The sequence below is a fragment of the Girardinichthys multiradiatus genome, chromosome 22 (genome assembly GCF_021462225.1).
Source record: "Girardinichthys multiradiatus isolate DD_20200921_A chromosome 22, DD_fGirMul_XY1, whole genome shotgun sequence".
Lineage (NCBI taxonomy): Eukaryota > Metazoa > Chordata > Actinopteri > Cyprinodontiformes > Goodeidae > Girardinichthys > Girardinichthys multiradiatus.
This window is the reverse complement of record NC_061814.1, coordinates 25,439,663-25,456,784: the sequence shown is the minus strand read 5'-3', so window position 1 is coordinate 25,456,784 and position 17,122 is coordinate 25,439,663. Positions and strand designations below refer to the sequence as shown.

At 38.2% G+C, this 17,122-nt stretch overlaps 1 protein-coding gene across 1 annotated transcript in view; it reads left to right on the top strand.

The window, feature by feature from the left end:
* The window catches only part of zgc:171482 (zinc finger protein), a 114,768-nt gene extending 109,707 nt beyond the window's left edge, over positions 1–5,061 (top strand). Inside the window, exon 7 of the mRNA XM_047352161.1 lies at positions 36–5,061. Within this exon, the coding sequence (XP_047208117.1) occupies positions 36–57 (22 nt within the window). The 3' untranslated portion in view covers positions 58–5,061. The remainder of the gene's footprint in view (positions 1–35) is intronic.
* Positions 5,062–17,122: the final 12,061 nt, after the last annotated feature.

Sequence of the window (17,122 nt, the reverse complement as noted above, 5' to 3'; positions counted from 1 at the left end):
GACTAACAAATTCTTTCCTGTGTTTTCTTTTTCAGCCTAAAACAACACCAGCAGTAAGTCTGGCCACAGGGGAAGGAAGAAGCAACGAAGACCAAGTGTGATAAACAACTTTGGAAAAGAGAGGACTTAGTGCCAGAAAGTAGTGCAGATTAACTACAGTGTATATGTTTGCGTGTGTGTGTATGTGTGTTGGTGTGTGTGTGTGTGTGTGTGTGTGCGTGTGTATAGGTGTAGGTTGTGGGCATCTATGCACATATCTAAAGTGTGTGGGTAGGGAATAAGTGTGTGTTCATTTCTATAATCGGGGTATATTCAGCCGGTTTTGTTCGAACGTTGAACAGTCTGAACAATCGTCTGAAGACTTGCAGCTGAGGATTACCACGTAGCTCCTCTGTGAACCACAATCATAAATTGAACTGATGTCACTGCATTACCCAGGCTGGTAATAACCATCACGACGATCACCACAGAACAGTAGTACTAATAACTCTGTGACTAGTGGTCCCCCAAGTGCTCTGACAGTGATCCAAATCTGGATACGATGTCTTGATGTTTCCAGTACAGTGCCTTGCTGAAGTCTTCATACCCCTTTTCAGATTTAAAACCACAAACTTCATTGTACAAGTAAGAATCTAAAAATTGTGACATCGACTAGTGCATAATTTTTGTTCATTCTTCTTCACAAAGTTGTCAGTGAACATATACAGTCATATTCTGTAAATTAGAATATGTGTTCTGATGAAGTTTGTTCGTCAGATTAAAGGTACCTTTTGAAAATAACCTTTAAGCAGGTATGAAACATACTTTTCACTTAGCCCACATTTCTGTACTAAAAATGATTTTTTTTGTCTGATGTAATATTCTAATCTTAAATGTCGTGTTTTGATTAGGCTGTAAGTAGAAAATCACCGTACTTAACAGAAATAAATGCTTGAAAACATCAATCTTTGTATAATTATGCTACATAATGTGTTTCACTTACTAGAATAGAATAGAATAGAATAGAATAGAATAGCATATTGTCATTGTACTGGTGGGTACAATGAAATTGTGAAATGAGTTATTAAAATAACTTAATATTTTAATTTATTGACTATGACTGTATTTACGAGTCATGCCACAGATTCTCGGTTGATTTATGGTCTTGTTTGGGCCACAAATGAGCCAAACAGTCATCTGAAGTAGCCCTGGCTGTTTGTTTGGGGTCATTGTTGTCCTGTAAAGTGAACCCTCACCCCACCCTCATGTTATGGTCACTATATAGTCTGTAGCAATCTGAAAAGAGGATTTGTTTCTACTTTCTATCAACAATTTAACAATCTTGCCACTCTTCTATAAAGTCCAGAATCTGCTGACATGACTAATACTTGTAACGTCAGCAGATTCTCCCACCTGAGCTGCAGACCCTTGCTGCTCCTCTACAGTAACTACGGGCCTCTTGGCTACATCTCTGATTAATGCTTTAGTTGCCTAGCCTGTCAGTGTGAGTGGATGGTAATGTCTTGGTAAAAATGAACATTGCTCCGTAAAATGTTCGAAGTTTACGATATTGTTTTATAAACTAACCCTGCTCTAAATGTGTTCACAGCTTTTGCCCTGACATGTCTGACATGTTCCTTGGTCTTTATGATGCTATTTGTTCATTAATGTTTGCCAACAAATCTCTGAGGCTTTCACAGAACAACGTTATTCAAGATGAGGTTAAATTCCACAGGTGGATTGTGTCAGATCTTTCCTTAGAGCAATTGGTCACATTGGATTGTATTTAGGGATGTCATATTAAAGGGCACAGCTTTTTTTATTTGTAAAACAATTTCTAAACAATTTAGTAACCATACATTGTTTTCTTCTACTTTACAAGTATGCAATATTGTGTTTAGGTTTATCACATAAGACCCTCATAAAGTGCACTGAATGTTACAGTTCTCTTATGATGAAATGTTAGGGGTAAGGGGTAATGTAAGGGGTATGTATGCTTTTCAAGGCACTGTATACATGGTTCACTTCCAGACCAATTGAAATCTACTCAGGCCCAGACTTTGAAGTCAAAGAGCAAGAAAACCCCCTGTGACCTCAGCCACTACTGACTGCATGACTTGCCATAAGTTCAAACAAAAATATTTTTTTGTTTTGAATATAGTAATGCCAGTCAGTGTTGTGGAATGGTCTCTTTTCAATACTTGTATCCCTCCTAATCAGAATCTGCAGATAAAAGGGAAAACAAGCAAAGAGACTTCCAAAGCCCTACTGTTAAAGAAAGTATATGAATCATCTACTGTTGAAAACATTCCCACTGCACTAAATATTGATGTCAGATGCAGGTTGGAGGTGACAGAAGCTCTCTCTGTAAAGGGCAACATGTAGATAATATTTCTATATTTTTCTGTTGCTATAGCCAGAGGAAAATAAGCGTCCTTCCCTACTCATGTAGCACCTAATACAACTGGGATTGTTTTCGATGCATGTATTGCATTGATTTTACTTTTTCAAGCCGACTTATTGCGTGTGTTGACAGTAGTGCTGCTTTTTAGGAATAGCTTTGTAATGCATTACAGCACATGCTTGCAACAGAACTAAAAGGTCATGTTTAGATGTGATTTAGTCATCTACCAAAGGAAAATATTTTGATACATATATATATTAGACCTGTCACTGCAGCATCATGGTCTTTTGTTGTTTCTTCTGTCTGTGAGTTTTACTAAAGGTTACTAGCTTCCTACAATGAACAAAATGTGATGTGATAGCAAAGAGAATAGCAGTAACTCTTATTTTCTATTAACTTGAGGAAGAGCTAAAAAAACTAAAAATCCTGAGCTGTCCCGTTATTCACAGTTCCGGTAAAATGCTTACATTGGAAGTAATGTTATTACTTTTTTTTTTTGCCTTTTAATGGTTTATTTAAAGCATTCCAGGATTTTTATGCTAGAATTTGATTTGTTTGATTTTGTTTCATTGATCAAACAAAAGTAACTTAAATTAATTTTACAGTTTTTGGGTGAAAAAATGTATTGATAATTGTGGAGTTTCTTAAATTGAGACGTTGCCAAAATAATACATACAGGCACAAATATATTCAATCCCAGTAATATTTAGGCATGTTTTGGTTGGAAAATTGTACTTCAACAACATGCTCATTCTATGCATCAACCAACTTCTTACATAATTCTGGCCCTCTTAAACCTCTGTTCTTTGCAGAGGCTATGGAGCTAATTTAAGAATAGTCTAAAATTTTCAACAAGGTTTAGGTTATGGCTTTCATGTTGGCATGTTTTATCCATGTCATGGCCAGTTTGATGTATGCTTGGGATCATTGCCCTCTTGGAAAACCCAGTTGTGTCCAAGTTTCAGTCATCTGGCTGTTTTTCTGAGATGAAGGTGACAAATTTGGAGGTAGTCCTCTTCACTACTACCACCATGCCTGACAACCACGACAGTGTGAAGTTTGAGAGCGTAATTTGACTCCTCCAAATGTTCTTATCATGTGGCCTAAACAGCTTACTGTTTGTCTCCTTGGAACAAACTTCAGAAGACATTTAGGTTGGCCCTGAGTGTATTTTAGAACAGGAGCTTCTTTTAGGTCGACATCAATTTAGTGAATGGCAATGTAAAACTCACCTCACTGGAAACAGTCAAACTGGTGTTCCGGCAGTTTTCAGGTCCAGTTCAGTAGATGCAGGCACAATTTTGTCAGTTAATACTGGCTACATCAAGCCAGTCGTTAAGATTAAACTGTGTGCTTAGCTGTGAGCCTATGACTATGATTAAAAGTTGTTCACAAAATCCTTGTTTCTAAAATTCATTGGTTTGTTCATAATCAGTGGTGGTTCTTGCATGGATGTTGCCCTGGGCTAGCCCCATCTTCAGCATCCCCGTTCCCACAAATTATTTTAATGTAATCAATTAGAGAGTCACGACGAAACATGTTAAAAGGCAAATTAAAATTTGTTTTGGATTGTAACTGACATGATTTTTTTTATTTTTAGTACTTATGGTGGCCTTCCAGGTCATACCCATATCGCCCACTATCAAAACACATATAATTAAGGACATCCATGCAATGATAAGTGTATTTAAATTTTTGTGATTCAAAAAGCGTTTTTTTTTTTTTTTCATTTTCTTTTTTATTCCCTTTCACAATGAGCACCATTATTAATTACACTTGACCTTTTTAGAAAGTTTTTTGTCTGAAACAAGAATGAGTTACAATTTTACTATACAATCGTGCTGTAAGATTAACAACAATAGAATGGGGGGTTGAAATGACATAGTTTGTCAATGAAAAATGTAGTGTGTGTTATTTAACAATAGCTCCAGGTGAAATTTGCTTTTTGAAAAGGATAGTTTCGTATTTACAGTGTTTATCTGCACTGATCCAAGAGTGATATAGTTTCTTATAATATTAATGAAAATTATAATATGCAGGCAATGAAATGAAATCAATTCATTTGTCGAGTGTTTTTTTTCTTGTTTATTTTGTTTTGTTATTTTATATGAGTTTGTAGAAATAATAAACCTTAACCTAACAAAAAAGATAAACGCCCAAAATTCAGCAGGGGACATATTTCCTAATAGGATTCATGATGAAGATTCATGAAGAAGTTTTCATCAAGAAATCTGCAGTCCTCGTGATAAACATCAGAAATCTGCCAAAGAAGGATTCAAAATACTGTTGGGTTTTTAAGCTCTAAGGAAAGTGCAAAAACAAGAGTTTTTTTTTTTTATGTGCATCAGACTGTTTGTATGTCTTATTTACTCTGCTTCTGCACTGCACTGGTTTACTTACAATAGATATGTGTCAATATCTCAGCCCGTGCAAAAGGCCAACTGTGCCGTGAGTCACACATTTTAGTAGATGTTACATAATATATGAGAGAGCTTTATCTATGAGTGGAAATTGTGTGATAAGATGCTTTTCAGTGAGTGTCAGTATGTGAAGCTGTTAACTGCACTGACAATGAGAGTCTCTTTGTTAGATGTGTACTGTAAGCACATTTGTAAACACACCTGATGATGAATACAATGAAAATGACATCTATATCTGTCATCTCTTGAAAACCCAAACCTGTGTTTTCTTGTTCCTTTTTTCTTTGTGTCACCATGAAGGCATTTAAAAAAAAATCTTCTCACATGAATGAACAGCCCAAAGCTTTTTGATTTTTTATTTCTTTACATGACATCTCAATAAAAAGCATTTCTACACACAAAAATCCCAATACTGAATAAAAACTACAAAGGCACCGATTAGTATGGTCTATAATATTAGAAAAAGTTATACTCACTGGCTATTTTATTAGGTACACCTTTGTAACATCAAGTTGGATACTTGCTTGCCTTAAGAAATGCTTTGATTCTTTGTGGTATAGATTCAGCAAGGTGTCAACATCATGCAGTTGATTCACATATGTCAGCTCCACATCCTCGATGCAAATCTCCTGTTCTACCACATTTGAAAGGTGATCCCCTTAGATAGAGAGCTGTGACAGATGGAAGCTACTGTCATGTTCATGAAACCGCTTTTAGATGAGTTGGTGTTTTTTGCAACAGTACTCATACTCTGCAGTGTTAGCACGGTGCTCAAGGACCTGAAGTGTGCCAAGAAAATATCACTTGTTTACAAGAAACTGAACAGATTTAACTTGTAAGCAGGCTTGTGAGTTTATAGGAACAGCATTAAAACATTTTACCAGCCTTTCAAGAATTTGAACATAAAATTTGCATCTTTAAATATTTCTAATGATACTTCTTGATGTAATATTTCGCTATACATGTTTTAGAAATAAAACCTGGAAAGTATGGCAAAAAATGACCATCATATTAATAATCTTTTCAAAGTAAATTGTCATTCAAGGATTTCTATCCTGATTAAGAGTTGTGCTTCTCTAGACATCACTTACTATATTTTATTTATATTTCATGTGTGATTTTAAAATTAAAGCCTCATAAAGATGTCTATTTATAATTTTGTTCAAAGAATACAACCTTGGCCCCTGGGAAAGTCATTGTAGTCATCAAGTCCATAAAAGGGTTTGAATTAGACAGTGTGCATGTACAGAGAATCTTTAAGCTATATTTCAAAGTACAACTGAAATTCAAGCTTGGGAATCTGAACACCCTGCAGGTCTTACACCTCTGGATAAAATATTGTATGCATGCTGAGAAATATGAGATTGCCATATTCAGGTGGCTTCTGATTTTGACAGCAGATATCACTACATTTTTAATGACATAGATGGTGTACTCTTAACCTTTGCAGGAATCGCTCTCTGGCAGACATTCGTCTTTTAAGCTAATTATTATAATGTAAGTAGAGGTTATATTGAAATATTCCAGGGATGTAATCTTGAATTTTCACATCAGACATGAATAAAGTGACATGTACTGTAGAGATGATGTAGCTTAATTTTAGAAAGTTTTGTTAATGGCATTATGAATACACTGAAAGGGGCTTTCTTTTCTTTTTTTTGTTTTTCGCACGTTTCCACATCAGATGTAGATGTAACCCATTGAATGGCATCTATATAGACTGAACTGTTCATCAGGATATGTATAAAATAATCCACTGGGATACTTATCTGGACCACAGCACAGCCAGAACTATTGGGAGCGATGGAGAGATGCTGCTGTCTGGACTGGTAGAGCTCCATAGTTTGCCTGAAGAAAATGCAATGTGGGGCTCTATTAGGAAGTTTTTTCTCAGCCATGGCAATAACAAGAACAAGGACTTTAAAGCACAAAACCACAGACCTTTACCGCGGTGAAGTTAGTTTTCGGGTGGATATTCGTGCTCTGCGGATTCAGCAGGGTCGTCCTCTTGTTTGATCCAATGCAGGCAGTCTGATTAAGGGCAGCTGCTCTCTGCCTGCTCCCTCTTCCTGCATACGGTGGTTTGCTTAAGGACCGTTAATATATTTTTGAACCAGAAATTGATGATTTTATGTGAGATCCATTGCCAATCAGTGAACAGCCGCCTGTTCACATCCTATGTAGTCCCTACTATGCCCTGGTCGTACCTGCTCAGGAGCGGGGACAAAAAACCAGGTACCTGAGCGGAAAAACATTAATGAAAACGCGGCCAACTGAAGTGGAGCTGGGCTAAGAGAAGCCATTGGAAAGGGGGCAATAGTACTTGAGCAAATTGAATTATTCTCTCAGAAAGAGTCAACAGGATACATTAAACTGTCCAGACTAACGGAGCTATCAACTACCAAATCCACAACGCTGCAATGACAGAAGTTACCCGCTGATAGCAGCTTCTTTTCATACCAGTCAGGCAGCCATATTGCAAACCAATTTATTCTTAATTGTTTTGCATTCATTTATGGAGCTAGGTAATAAAATTAAAACAGTTTTAAAAAATCTTTTTTCTTCTGTTAACTAAAATAAACAGAAACAGGGCATGTATGCTGAAGATATAAAGAGTAATTGCTTGTGCTTATTTTTTTTTTAGCAAAGTAGAAAATGTAGAAAGAGAATAGTTATAATTTGATCTGAAGTTTGTTTCCTCATTAAGAAGGTTTCTACTTGCATGTATAAAAAGTTTAAAAAGATTTAGGGAGGAACTTACAGGTGCCTGCACCATCACAGCAGCTTCAGAACTCACATTTGGACATTTGTTTTTGCGACAAAACAAGCCCAGTCAGACAGAGCTGCCTAACATTTTTGCAGTGGAGCAAAATTTTGTTGTCTTTCTTGTAATTTCCCTAATTGGAAACCAAACTTGTTCACAAAGGCCAGAGCAGTAATTGCCTGAAAGAAACAAGTGGAAGCTGGAGAGGAAAGAGAGCTGCAAGAGCACAGAAGGAATTGCTGCAAAGAGGGGCACTCTTAATGGCTTATTGTAATGAATAGGAGATGAGCTGAATAAAGCATTAAACAAGGTAGTATTTAATTTACACTGCACCAGCCAAACTCTGTGTTTCAGAACATAGTGGGTGTGAGAATATAAGACCATCACCTCACTTAGCCCATGGCAGGGCATGTCATCTGGGCTCATCCATATTCATGACCAGATCGCTGAAAACCCCTGTGTTCTGCTGGGATGTGTTTTTGAAAAGACAATCTTTTTAGGTGCACATTACGGGTCAGTTTCTTGAACCTTGCCTATTGAAATGTTAGTAGTCTCATGGTAGACTGTGCACTGAACTAGCTTTGGCAAATGCTAATGTGTAATCATTTCCAAACACTTATAGGAGTAGCACTGAGTCACAATGAAGGTTCCCTGACAGTAGATTACATGTTCCAGTTTCCTTTATGTGATGCTGCACTGCTGCATCATTATGAGCAGCATTTTCTGAAAAGGTCACAACTAGGATATCTCTACAGTTAAAGGATAAATCTGGCCCAGATGTCTCAGAAAGCCATGTTTCCTATGAAAAGATTGTTTGTTGTAAATAACCCTTTGTAACAACTTTTGAATTAGCAAAGAAGATTGATGTTTACAGAGTGTTTGTAATTACAGTTTCTAAGCCTTTCTTTTATTCAGCTGCAGTTTCATTTTGAAGAGCAATAAGAACTGGGTTAAGGAAATACAAATGCTAGATATTGCAGGAGAGAAAGAGTTTTATTTTCTAACCTTTGTGCAGTAAACAAATAGCAAGGAAACACAGTGAGCAGAACAGGAATTTTCTGTTTGTCTTGTCAATACAACAATGTACCGCACGTGAATCAGTACACATTCCTGCAAGCCAGCGATAGATTTAAACTTTTGTTCCTCCTCAACATGTCACAGACTGTATCTGCATGATCCATTCGAGCTGTCAACGGAGATGATGTAACCCCACACATATCCCCGAAGCTGATTTCACTTCCACTGCACTGCTCCATGCAGCAAGCTGTTCATTGTTAGAGCCTGTCAGAACTTCACTGTCAAAATTCATTGTTGTGATCACAATATTGACCCCACGGCCTCCGCCGGGATGTGAGATGAAGCATCACAGCGATGTAAGTGGCCACACAAATGCATGCAGCCCAGCTGAATGTATCTACTTTGATACTAAAGCCCAGGGCCGATGCAGAGACACACAAGCGTGCACTGACACTTAGTTCTGAGGTCAATGTTTAGCTTTTGGACAGTGCAAACAGAACATGGAAAAACCTTCTGTATGTAAACATCAACATAACACCTGCACAAGAAATCACTAAGTTAACTTTGAGTGAGTCATTATATAATATGCAATAATAAGGATTCGTTTCAAATAGGAATTGGGTGCATAGGTTTGTGGGTGCACAGGGTAAATATTACACATATAGTGCTGTGAAAAAGTGTCAACCCCTTACAGATCTCTTCTGTTTTTGCTTTTTTGCCACACGTAAATGCTTTAGATCATCCAAAAAAAATTTATTATCAAATAAAGACAACTCAGGTAAACAAGTTTTCAAATAATGATTTATTTCATCAAGGCTAAAAAGCTATTCAAACCAACATGGCCCTCTGGGAAAAGGTTATTGTCCCTCTTTGCTAAATCATGATTTAACTGTGATTGAATTACTGCAGATCTGAGCAGTTTTTTCTGACAAGAACAATGGAGGAGTCATGCAATGTAGGGGGGCTTCAAACCCAAGAATTATGTGCCAACTCGGGCATGGTAGTGGTCCCATCATGCTGTGGAGATGTTTTCCACCAGTTGTACTGATGCATTGCACAAAATATATGAAATGATGAAGGAGAAGGACTACCAGGAAAGTATTCAACTTCAGCATAAATCAATAGCAAATTTTTTGAAACTTGGACTTACTTTACTTTTATAACAGGATCATGATCAAAACTGGTTTTGGAATGGGGAGAGAAAATTATAAATAACAAATTTTGGCACCCATTGCTTGATTTTAGAAGTCATATATAATCATTACACTGTGGAAAGACAACAAAGTGGAGGAAGCGATCTAGTCATGAGTAGGGAGGATCTAAATACAAATAGGCAGACTAAATATAAATATAAAACATTTATAGGAAACTAAATCCAAAACAGTACAAACAAATAACCAGCTGACAGTATAGCATTAAGGGTAAGAAATGCTGATCTAAAAAAAGAAAACCATGCACAAATAGAAATATAAAAAGGAGGATCTGACCTTGAGCAACTGAATGCAGCAGGTCTTGCAGCATACTGGAATGGGTGATTACTGAATGTGAATCAAGGGGTGTGATTACTAATAGGATGTAGCTTTGAGAATCACGAGGCTGAGGCAACTGAGAAAAACTAACTGAGGGAATGGCTAAATGACAGAAACAAAGAGAGCAGGAATCCAATGTTTCATCAATCTGTAAGTGCTGGATCATCAAAATGTGAAGTCATTTTTAAGTTTTTCAACAATGCTTTTGTAGAAAATTTATATTCCATCTCTTTTTGTGACCAAAACTGAGCCAAAGCTGAATGGTAATTACATTAGGGGTTACCCTTAAAAGATCATGGATAAAGCCAGGCAGGCACATTGGTTTCTGTTGCAATTTGTCTCTTGCTGTTTTTTAAATGGGGACACATGACAAGTGCCACACAGAGGGCCAGTAAAAGCTTTTTGTTGTTCCTCCTCTGCAGCTGGCCACAGAAGCTTTAATTAAGCCTCCGATTTGGTACCTCCACTGGTTCAGTCGTGACTCTGCCAGCACTGATTCCAGGGCTTGTCTTTGTGCATGGGCAATACAAGCATGCACATGTGTTTCATGTGTATGTGAGCGATGTATTTGTTACATATTTATGTATATATTTAAATATGCTTGTGTGACAGGTTTATGCACAAAGAGCTATGATGAGCGCAATCGCTTTTAAAAATTCATTACAAGCTTGCTCCTCCTAAAATGTATTTCTGTGTCAGGGACACTTCTGTAACAAATCTGTTTTCCTCTGCAGACTTCACCCAAGCTAAACAAAAGTGAAATAAAATTGATCAAAAACTTCAACCCTAATGCTTGCTCCCTTGTGTGCATTAAAGTAGATTCACAAAGTAATTTAGGCAGCTGCAGGTCTAAAGCTGTCTATATATCTTTCACAAGGGGGGCAGTCATTGCAATAAGGGTGTCTGTCATCTGACAGCTGTGTCTGATGGTTCCCCGCCTGTGACTGTTGTCATCCTGAGATCCTTCTCCAAGCCTGCAGAGATCACCCCAAACAGGGACTGAAATCTGTAACCACCTCACACATGCACACAAATGCACACATACAGATAAGCAGCCTGTCTGCTGCTAAAAATTGTCTGAGCTGACTGGCAGCTAGTCCGATGTTTTGTGTCCCTCTCAAGCAACCATCCACTCAGATACAATTTTATAAAAAAGAATGATCACCTTTGTGCGGTGCCGTTTTTTTACTTGACTGACTGTTGATTGTTTGGCTCCATGTGCCAGTCAACCCTGTGGACAAATAGGACTAACAAACTGACAACTAAACCATGCATTTAATCCACACAACACAAACATTTTTAATGTCTTTGTTTTAATGTGTTGATATGGAAGACATAAACAGAGAAAAGTAATGTATTTGTCATTTAATATAAAATATACAGTCAAATGAAACTGTTCAGTTTTTACTCTTGTCCATGTAATATCAATGAAGTAGCATCTTTCCTCAAATGCTGAAAGATCATACAGCACTTGAGAGAGAGTTAGCACCTTCTACACCTTTTGATAGGTTGGTATTGAGTCTCCATGGTAACTAACCGTTGTTATGACTGATGGGTAGTGGTAGTCTCCTCTATTTCCACTACTGGTTTTGGTTTTAACTCAGATATGCTCCCGAACATAGCAATGTACACCTGCATGCCACTATAGTAGGTAGCTAGTACTGGGTTGGACCTCATTTGCTTTTAGAATTGCATTAATTCTTGCTGTCATGGATTCAACAAGTTATTTGAAACATTTCTATGGAGATTTTGGTCCATTTTGACATGATTGCATCATATACTTAAACATTTGATGGATACATATCCATTTTGTGAATCTCTCATTCCACACCATCCCAAAGGTGCTGTGTTAGAATGAGACCTGGTGAAAGTGGAGCCCATTGGAGCTCCATGAACTAATCGTCATGTTTAGGAAACCAGTTGACATGGTACGAGCTGTGTGACATAGTGCTTTACTCAGCTGGAAGTGGACATCAGAAGAGGGTTACAAAATAGCACTCTTAATAAAAATAAAGAAATCAAGTCCTGAGGAAAGTGCAAAAATTGATTTACATATTTTTCATTTAAGTTAACATGAACTGTGTACATTGCTTTTTACAACAAATTATTTAAAGTGTAAATCAAAGATTTTGCAACAATTGTGTCTATGTTTGATGAAATTCGTTCACCTGTAAAAACCTGCTTAGGAGCTTTCTTAGAACTCCAAACACAAAACAAAACAGTTAAGTTCTGAAAGTTCTGCTAAAATTGGCTCCAGGTCTTCCTCCAAATCTTCCCCACCATCATCCATTGCATCTCTTGCAAAAGCCCCAGTAATGAGGCGCTGGTTGTGGACAAGAACATAGCTTTGGGATTGTTGTTTGTTATGGATCTTCTTTGGCTTGATAACACCAGCTTGTAAATGCTGTTGCTTCATTTAGCATCACCCGAGTTTATGATCACATATTTGTATTGTTTGGCCAAGACACTGACGACAAGAAGCCATCTATCCCAAAACCTCAAGCTCCATCACCCCACATACTCTTCTTAACAGTTTTTACATGGCAGATTTGTCACTTTGAGAAAGGGAAATGTTGAGTGCAGAGCATATTGAAAGCCACTCCTCACAAATCTGAAAAAGGAAAAATATATGTATATATTACGCACTTATAAATACAATAAATGTGTTTGAGTTACCAACAGCTCTGTTGCCCTTATAATAAAATAAGTGACACGTTTTTCTTTTGCATCTTTGTTTTAAACCCATTTATATTTTAACTCGGGTATAGAATTTTTCTCACACTTAAAAGCCGGCACAGTTGGCACAGCACACACAGTTTAAGGTACAGATAAGTACATTTCTCGGACTTTTTTCTTCATACATTTCTTACATTGTCCAAATACGAACATCAAACTCTTGTTGATTCTTTCAGCGCTTGCCCCCGATGTGGTTGCCACAGCCTCAATAAAACTAACTTGCAACGTTTCCTTGCATGTTTTATGGTGGAAAAGTGCATGTCAAGCAACATTTTTATCTATGTTCAACCAAGATGTTACATATGGTGCAGAACAGCTTTCCTTCACGTTACTTCAGGAAACTGACTTCCGCGTATTTAATGTGACCATTTGGCATCACACATGTTTTCATCTTGCACGTTTGGTTTCAAAGACATGAAACGGGAAAGACATGAAACGGGAAAAACAGGAATTGGAAAACAGGCAGGGGCTAAGGAGATTGGTCAAAAGTCAGCTGAGTTGCAATGATTGGTCAGAGATGAAGGAAATTACAACAAATGTTAAAGGAATAGGTCAGACTATTGGAAAGTTGCGGTGACTGGTGAAAATTGCAAGTTTGTGGAAAACTTGCGAATAATGATTGAAATTGAGAAATCAGTTGAAGCAGATGAGATTTTGAAATGACAACTTCCTTGAGGCCAGGTAGATCAGTAGTACTTGAAATACTGGCACCAACAATCATGCAGATTTAAAGTCTCTTAAAACCCCCTTTTTTCCCCTTTCTGATACTAGCTTCACCACATATAAATACCTAAATGCACTGAGATGCTGTCAAGTGATTGTTTGATTTAGTATTTGTTTTAACAAGAAGGTGAACAAGGGTACTTTAAGAGCCAGTGACAGAGATTACAGTAAATTCAGATCTGCGCTGCCTGATGAGAGTGCAAAAACATTCTCTGTTTTCTTCACTGGCTTCTTGTCTCTGCCCGGATTATCTACAAAATGTCTTCGCTCACGTTCCAGTTGCCTGCATGGTAATGCGCCATCTTCTTTTAAAGACCTTCTCCCCCTTCACTGTCCCTCACGCGCTCTCCATCCTTCCAACACTGACCTTCTGCACATACCCAGGACTCGATCCCGCACCACAGATTGGGCCTTTTCCTTCATCGCCCCTCGGCTGTGGAACAGTTTGCCTCCACATCTGAGAGCTTCACATTCCCTGACGCATTTTAAAACAGTCCTAAAAACTTTCCTTTTTACCCAGAGTTTTTCAATGGCCTCCTTTAAATGCTTTGTTCTGTGTTTTGTTTTTTCTTCTTTTACATTTAATTGCGTCAAGACTTTTATACTGTATTTTTATCCGCATTTTAATGTCCCTGTTTTTATTGGCTGTTTTTCTTTTTCTATCAACTGTAACACTTGTGAGATTTTGTTGGAAACGTAAAGTGTATTGCAAATAAAATCTGTCATTATTATTATTATTATTATTTATTTTTGTTCCATATAACATCAAACAATACCCTTATATCGGAAAATATAAAAAAATATATTTATTGTTAGTGCATGAGAGGAAAATGTGGACACAATCAATCTCAAACTTATAAAAAATCCCGACAAAAATATATCTTGGCGCTTTGTTTAAGATTCACACCAATAGATATGAGTCACACTATAACTCAAAATGATGTGTTCCTGAAAACATAACCCCTGAGCCCCCAGACAGATGCCTGGTGCTGTTTGACTAGTTAATGTGGTCCTTTTCTAAGGTTGGTCAGTAGTGACTCCATGCAGTGTGTGTAGTAACTACAAAGCAAATAGCATAGGCCTACTCTATATTAGGAAATCGTTCATAATTGTGTATACTCCTTTCTGCATATACCTCTGAGTGGATTAAAATCTGTCAATTTAGAGAAATACTGAATACTTAGTATAACATAGAAAAGTACAGCCTGCAATGAGAAGCTGGGTGTCACGGTCTGAGGTTGTTTCGGACCAAAATGCAAACAGGGACTAGGGCTCGGCATGTTGCAAAGTAGATCAGTTTTAATAAGGCTTGAAATCAGCACTTACAGGCTCGCTGGGAGGAAATACTCCGTAGCACAAATGCTGGAAAACATGAGGCACTCGAGGAGAGACGGCGGGACATAACACAAGGAACCAACGGGGAGTATAGCAAACAACCCAGTAAATAAACAGAGGGAGGTGGAGTGTGGACCAATGAGAGAGGAAGGCAGGTAATCAGATGGAAGTGGTAAAAGGTGTGCAGACCAGGTGAAGGGAACTGAGGAAATAGGTTGCTGTGGTACTAATGTTAGACAGAAGCATGGGGAAACTAAACTAGACATAACCTACAAATGAAAACACACCTGAGGATAATAAACCAGAAGCTAGAAAGGAAAAATAGAAATAAACTCTAGGAAGAACTAAACCAGAGAACATGGGGGAAAGCTAGACTCAGGGAAATAACCAACCGGGTAACAACAACAAAGGGGTCTAAGGCCAAAGGGGAAAAAGAACTAATGCAGCAAGAGTAAATAAACCTAACAGAAAACAAGCACAGAAACACTAACCCAAGAAGGAAATAAACAAAGAGAACTGTACTAATAATAATAATAACCAGAGGTAACAATTCTAAAGAATAAATGAGTAAAATAATAACCAAAGGGACCTGACAACGAGGGGAGAATGACCCACTAAGTAGGGGAAATAAACATCAGAGTATCAATAACTGAAGGGGATCCAAGGACAAGGGAAGGAACTACTAAGGGGCATGAGTGAAGGAAAGTTAGAACACAGAAGAACATAAGTAAACTAGTGAGTGGGTGGACTAATAAATAAGAAGAAAGAATAAATGACAGAAACTATAACCAAACTAAGAATCACAACATAAGGAAAAAATACTTTACAACAAAACCCAAAACAAAGCCAAAACTGGCAGATCCTGACACTGGGAAGAAAATGCAAGTTGAAAAGAACTTAATAATATGAATTCTGCTTAAGATGCTATAGTAACATTCACCTAAAAATGCAGTTCTGTTATGGCCTGAGGCCACTTGATTTTCATAGGACTGTGCGATTGCAAGTTGAAGATTTGCTGGCACAGCTGTGCAGTTACACATCTGGGATTGGCTGAGTTTTTCCAACACCTTCTGATGAAATTCCTTCTGGAACCTGATTGGTCTGTTCATCTCCTGCTCCTCCAATCACAGAAGATACCCTCCTATTTATACTCAGCTCACCTGTCGCTGATGGCAGGTGTTATTTAATCTGAGCAGCTTGCTTCTTTGTTGGGTGTCTTGTCAAAATGGTTGACTTTGACTCTGGCTTGTTTGAAATGTTTGTAAGCTCTATCTACTTGGTGTTGCCTTGTCCAGTTTGCAGATAAGAGTTTGTAGAGACCTGTCTTGTGTACCGTTACTTTCATTTGTGGGCTTCTGAAGACAGGCTCAGAAGCCTCGCTTTGGGAAGCTAAGTTTGATCTGGCACTGAAAGCCTTTTATTTCAGTCCTTTTTGGGTTAATCATATTTTTGGAAATATAACCTTTTTTGTTTTCCTTTTGTCTAAACCTGAACCTAATGGAACAATAAACTGCTTTTTATTTTTAAAAACCACCTACATCTGGTTTCTTTCCCTTTTCTGTCAGGGCTGGAGTTTCTGTTGTATGTTTTTTTGTCTGTGTTTTCTGACTCCTAGTAGGCGCTAGTGCTCAGCAGTGGTGGAGACAGGTGTTTTCCATCTCGGTGATTGATTCCTGCAGCCAGCATCTCGACTCTCGAGTATTACCCTCTGTGGTAGCTACTCAGCCAGCCTCGTATTAATTAAGTTTGTGTGTACTTTGCCTTCGACAACGTTTAACTTGTTATTTGTTCTACTTAGTGAACTGAACCAGCAACTACCTGGAGGTTACCCAGGCTGGCCCCGGTGGCTTCGTTCAAACACTAACTACGTTTTCAAGGACCTTCCGAGGATTATACCGGCGACTACCTGGAGGTTACCCAGGCTGGCCCCGGTGGCTTCGTTTCGCACTAGCCTCGCTACTAGGATCTCCCCAGGAAGGATCTTCCACACACACCTACCCGACGCCGAACTCTGGAACTTCCCCGGCTGGTTGCTTCCGGACCCGGATTCTCCAGAGACCATTCAACCTAACCTGTCCACCCTCCACCTCTCCGCTGATGCTTCGCCTGCACTCCAAGTTCTAACCCAAGTAACTAAGAAATCATCGGACTTACCATTGTCTCCATATTCACTTCTTCTCCAGTCCGAATCCCTCTCCTCCTGGCGGATTGCCTA